The following is a 6,000-nucleotide window of genomic DNA, read 5'->3' as shown; positions in this document are numbered from 1 at the left end:
CCCAAACGCCCTTTAGGATGAACCGAAGGGATCGCCTTTTTGTTCTGTGAGCGCACAAACTGACGCTGGTCCATAGTCAAGGGCCAGCCACACTCTGAACAGGCAAGTATGTAAAATAACATAAAATTGTGCAAAAGCGTCAGTCTGTTTTGAAAGACGATTGTAAAGGGAAGGCGCCTCCCTCTCCACAACTCCCCCTCCTCGGTGTGAGGGGTCCCCGCCTGCTTTTGTCACAACACCCAGCAAATTAATTCCCGCTAGCAGGAGTCATTGCAGCCATGGGGCTCTGCCTTCACACGCAGCGTCTAACTTGCTTCATTTTAAAGCTCTCGTCCTCGCACCTTTGTGCGAGGGGGGGCTCCAGCAGCCGGGGCGGCTCTCCCCGCTGCTCTGTGCCCCCTGACCAGGCCGCTGCCTGCCCGCCTGCCAGCTGTGCCCCCTCTTCCCCCTCCCTCAGCAGAGCCCCGAGCGGGTCGATGCGGCTCGGCACTCGCTCGGCCATGCCTGTTGCCTTGGAGAAGGGGCGGGGCGAAGCCCGCCCAACTTCTTTCCCGCCTCCAGCCCGACGCGCGCGAATCGCTCCGCGCGCGGGACGTTACCGCTCCCCTTCCTCCCCTTCCCCGTGAGGCGATGGTGAGTGCGGGGCGGGCGGGGGGCGCTGGGCCGGGCTGCGCGGTCCCCCCGGCCCCGTCGCCCCCTCAGGGTGTGTGTGTGCGCCCTTCTTCCAGAGGAGGAGCCTGGCCCCCAGCCAGCTGGCCAAGAGGAAGGCGGGCGACGATGAGGAAGAGGAGGAGGAGGAGGACCGGCACCCGCCGACGGTGAGCGAGGGGCCCCGGGACGGGGTGGCCTCGGGGGAGGGTGAAGAATGCCCGCGCCCTTCGGCGTCGAGGCCGGTCTCGCCTAGGCGGGGTTGGGGCGGGCGTCCCACCGGGCCGAGCCCGTCCTTCGCCGCGCTGGGGAGGGGGAGAGGCTTGTGCGCCCCTGGCTGAAGGGGCGGGGGGCGGGCAGCGGAGCCTCTCCAGCCATGGGCAGGGGGCTGTGGGGCGCGGTGGCCGCGGACCCGCCGCTGCCCAAGTCAGTCCCGGTGCCTGATCGGAGGTTGTTATCGCCCCCCTCTTCTGGGGACTGAGGATCAGGCCCCAGGTTCACGGCGTTTTCATCTGTTTGGGGAAAACTCTTGTCTGGGCACGTAGTTGGTAGAACGGCATCGTTGTGTATGGATGATGCTTCGTGCTTATGGAAAACACTATCCCTGGGAGAGCTTCCAAGTGTTTTGTGAGAGGGCTGGTAACTGGGAATAGGTAGATGTTTAAGACAAAATAGAATGTTATGATGCTATGCTCTATGTCATACAGGTCAAAGAGTCTCACCTAGTGCTTTCTATGTCAAATCCCTTTTTCTATGCCAGCAGGTGGTTAAAATCATGCCTCAATCTGAAGAGGACTGTGTTAAATCAGGAAACAGATCAATGACTTATTTATCTTCATGCCTTGCTAAGTGTCTGAAATTTAGGTTTCAGTGTGAGGCCTTTCACCTGTGTAACAACAGATGCTGTGGGAGCCTCTGGGGACTTTCATGTAGTTTGTTCCATGCTATTGACCCTTCCTTTTTTTTCTTCCGCTTTTTTTTTTGGCGGGGGGAGGGGGGAGGGCATGAATCTTAGTACAGACCAGCCTGCTCTTTTACAGATTGGAAGGTGGTAGCTATTTTTGTAATTAGGAGAATATATTAGGCCTCGTGCAGGGTAAACTTTAGGGCATGGTGACCTTGGTGGTGTTGCTGGCTCTGTCCTTTGGCAGTGGGGGTGAGTAATGATTGTGTCTGTTCAGAGATGCTCAGCTGGCTGGGTGGATTGTCTGTGTGGTTAGGTGCTTACTGAGTGTGACAGCGATGCATCTATCTTCTGGTCTTACCAGCTGCCCCTGAATTGTTTTGTCTTGATTCTGTTCTTCAGACTCGTAAGAGACAGAAGCCTGTCAGTGAGACGGAGAGTGGAGAATGTTACAGGTCACCTTTCCGGAAACCCTTGGCTCAGTTGACCAATAGGCCCCGCTGCCTGGATAGCAGTCAACATGTAAGTGGGTGTTACTGCTAGCACACCATAGCAGGTTGCATACGGAGCTCATTCATCACTGCAGTCTAAATGCTTCCATGGACCCATTTGATCAGAGGTGTTATGGAAGTGCCACATGTACACAGAGTCTTTAGCAGACACATTTTGCTAGCTCCAACCATTTAATGTTGAAGGAAGTGTGGTGAGGGTACTTTCTATAATGGAAATCCTGAATAAGAGAGTTCTGTGGGGTCTAGGTGAAGGGCAGTGCCCAGGGTCATGGGTAGCTTTCCACACAGATGGCTCAAGTGCTGTCTGCTTGCTCGGTTCTCTCTGGATTTCCACTGCTGAAGACCAGGTGCTGGACTGGCTGGGTGCTCGCTGGCCCAGCATGGATGTTTCTACAACGGTAAGCCAGCTCCTTTACAGGAAATTAATTGCCTGACTGAATTACCAGGGCAGGGGGAAGCAATAGCATTTAAAGAAGTGCATAATGCCTGTGGATTTGAGAAGATGGGAATTATGAAAAATCAATTTCATGCATTAGAAAACCCAAAGGAAAATAGTTCTGAAAAGCAGAGTTGGTGGGGGGAATTGTGCTGGTTTGTTACTTTCTTCCTTTTGGATATTCTTGAAAATAGTTGGAGTTGAAGCTTGAATAGAGGGGACTCTCAGCAGTTGGCAAAATTGAGTTCTCAAAAAATGTCCTGGGCTTGCCTTCTTGACCAATCTCTGATTTCAGACTTCTTAAGCGTGTTTTCTTTCTGAATTCCTAGGAGGCTTTTATCCGCAGCATTTTGTCCAAACCCTTCAAAGTCCCCATTCCAAATTATAAAGGTAAGATGAGGAGGTTTAAGGATCGTCTGTGTTGACTGACTCTGGTAAAACAGATGATGCTCAGGCCTGTCAAATATATCTGTGAGGATTATTGTTATTTTTTGCACTGATGCATATGTTCCAGAAATCCTGACTTAATTTTGAAATAAAAAGACTGGCACATTAGCAAAGTCTTCATATTTCTTACTAGTGTTTAGTTTGGATAATCCTGTATTTCAGAATTGGATTTTGTATTCTTACTGCTATGTATTTGATGTAGTGCCAGCACATTGTACACCATATCGCACATACAAAATCAAGATGAATTCCAAGCGATGAAGGTTTACCATCCAAATAATACCCTAATGATACTAACAGACAGAAGGCTATAGGTGAAAAAGATAATATATGCCAGTTTTCTTTCTACTTGGCTCGGTGTGTGGAGTCTCAAGGTGATCTTCAAAGCAAGGCAGTTTTGAAGTTCAAAGCCTCAGCTGGTTTGAATCAGTGAAACATCAGAAACGAATGGGCCTGTTCTTGTCCCCTTCTTCCCCTTCACTCTCCAGCCGAAAAATTCAAATGCAGATCAACCAGTTTCACTCAAACTTTAGTTATGAAAATATGTCTGTAAGCAGACACTGACTATGAAATGATGACAAGCCCCAAAAGAGTTTGACAAAGTTAGCTTGTGGAAAAGCAGATTTGCCAGGAGGCTGAAACAGCACTGTAACTGGGGAAGCTGCTTTCTGTGGCTGTTATCTTCCTATCTTCCTCTCTCAATTGGGAGATGAGGCTGTTTCATGTGCTCTTTCCTTGTGCATGCACTGTTGCCTCAGCGTGTGATACGTTCTCGTTTTGCAAGGAGCTTTAGCAAGCAGCGGGCAAATTGACCCTGCTTGAATCTTTCCCAAGCAAAATCAATCCTGAGAGCACAGTTGCTTGAGTTTTGATGGAAAAATGGATTTCTATGCATGTTCTTCTTGTGTTCATCTCCATTCCAAAACTGTGACATCAAAATATAATACTAGGAAAAGGGACTCATGCTTGGTTTCTGCTTTTCGCAGAAATTGGCCCCAAGGTCAAACATCTACTATTGCTCAGCAGAGAGAAAATAATACCCTAGAGTAGGTAATGGCAGTATGATGCTAACTATCATACTGTAAAACTTAATCACTGTTAAAGATCAATTCCTGACCTTGCATAAAAGATATAACTCTGGCTGAGTCTGGGTTAGGTGATCCAAAGCGAGGATTTGACCTAGTACATACTATGTATGTGGGAATGTATTTATTGAGCTGCTGAGGTGTACATTCTGGAACCCTGCTTGTCTTTCAAAAAACTAGAACAACCACCTTTGGTTACTAGGAGTAGCTCCAACGCCCAGAGATAGCGGAGGGAGACATTGTGCCTGATTATGGTTGGATGCCAGTGGCGCAGGTCTGGGATGAAGCTGTCAGTCACCTTGCAAGACAGCTTATACTGTTGTGTGTCAACATGTATGGCATCTGCTGCACCCGGTTGTGCCCATGTGGCGGGCAGTGCCATTGCTCCATCTTTGCCCCTGTTCCTTCATTCTATTCTTTCCTGCTGCAGAGCTACCCGCTGTGTGCTGGCAGATTCTGCCAAACAACCGCCCTGCGTAGGTTTGCTGTCTGCACCAGTTATGCCTGCATCTCCACTCCAGCACCCAATTAATTCACTGTTCCTAAACGTAATCAGACTCTTCTGCAAGGCTCTGCTTTCTTCCAGGAAGAACATGTTCTTTGAGTTGTGCCTTTGTTTGCTTTCAGGGCCACTGGGCTTGCGCGCACTGGGTATCAAACGGGCAGGGCTGAGGAGTCCTCTCCATGACCCTTTTGAAGAAGGAGCTCTGGTTCTGTACGAGCCCCCGCTGCTGAGTGCCCATGACCAGCTGAAAATAGACAAGTGAGTCATCACCTGGCACAAATGCTTCAGCTCTGACCTCCTTGTGCGTGTAGGTTTGTGTGCTTTCTTCCCAAATGTGTCTGAACTGGGGTCTGAACATCAAGGGAAGTTTGATTCCAAGTATTCTGCCTCTGAATTGGTTCAGATATGGTAACAATCAAAGAAGGAATGTACCCATGCCAAATTGTTTGCGTTCTTCCACAGGCTGTTTCATCTCCCACTCATCAAAAATTTAAACCTGTGGCAGGAAATGGGGATGCACACACGGAGAGGCTGCTTAGAAAACCTTATGGCATAGTTGTTAGTTAGGAAACATCAGCATCTAAGGACAAGCAAAGGGAGATGACTGACAGTCAAATGTTAGGCTGCCTAATGGTTTTTATTCTTAAGTAGTTCCTTCTGTGCTGTTGTTATAACTGAAAAGGGCTGTCAGCTGAATCTTCATGGACAGAGGAAGGGGTTCCTCTCTCCAGTAATGCAGTTACAATATTGTTATTGAAACAAGGAAAATAATAATGACTTTTTAACTGTGTGTCTGAACCGCATTCTGCCCTTGTTTTAACCGAATACATGGTTTCAGTGATGGTTTAGATTGTAGATCAGGCCCCTGTGACTTCATTCTCAAAACTGAATTAATCCATCTTTCACTTTCTTGTTGGGAGTTGCTTCCCTCATGCCACTGGGGAGTCCTCAGTATAGCAGTGAGATTTTAAAAAAACTAAACTTATGCTGTGCCGAGTTCATTAATCACACTGTCTTCTTCCTTGACTGCCTCCTGCAGGGACAAAGCATCTGTCCATGTTGTGGTGGATCCTGTCCTCAGCCGTGTTTTACGGCCCCATCAGAGAGAAGTAAGTTTTCCATTGGGACCTGAAGGTATGGCTGGAGGACTTGGTGCATTTCAAAAAGCTGCAGTTCCTCTGCTGCAATTGTAACCCACCAACTGTGAGGTCTACATAGACCTCACAGACTAACAGTCTGTGGCAGTCTAACAGACTCTAGTCTGTTGCAAATGCAAAGTGAAACACTTGTTTTAACCATCCTCTTAGAGGCCTGAATGCTGCAAATATTCTGTGTCTAAGCAAGAGAACATGCTGGGAGCATTACAACAGTCCCATTTGTCCTTAAAAATGTGGAAATTTACTGCTTTCTTGTGGGTAAGAACTTTCTCTTCTCTTGCCTCTGATCTAGCAGAGTCAGAGCAC

General features: G+C 48.5%; 1 protein-coding gene across 1 annotated transcript in view; it reads left to right on the top strand.

Moving 5' to 3' along the window:
• The first annotated feature begins 630 nt into the window (after window positions 1–630).
• RAD54L (RAD54 like) overlaps window positions 631–6,000 on the top strand; it is a 19,715-nt gene continuing 14,345 nt past the window's right edge. The window contains 7 exon segments of the mRNA XM_075155849.1: window positions 631–668; window positions 670–706; window positions 708–818; window positions 1,955–2,074; window positions 2,830–2,890; window positions 4,660–4,795; window positions 5,577–5,646. Of these exon segments, the coding sequence (XP_075011950.1) occupies window positions 631–668; window positions 670–706; window positions 708–818; window positions 1,955–2,074; window positions 2,830–2,890; window positions 4,660–4,795; window positions 5,577–5,646 (573 nt within the window).

This window comes from Calonectris borealis, chromosome 8 (assembly GCF_964195595.1).
Source record: "Calonectris borealis chromosome 8, bCalBor7.hap1.2, whole genome shotgun sequence".
Lineage (NCBI taxonomy): Eukaryota > Metazoa > Chordata > Aves > Procellariiformes > Procellariidae > Calonectris > Calonectris borealis.
Note: the sequence above shows the minus strand (reverse complement) of the source record. Positions and strands in the feature narration are given on the sequence as shown.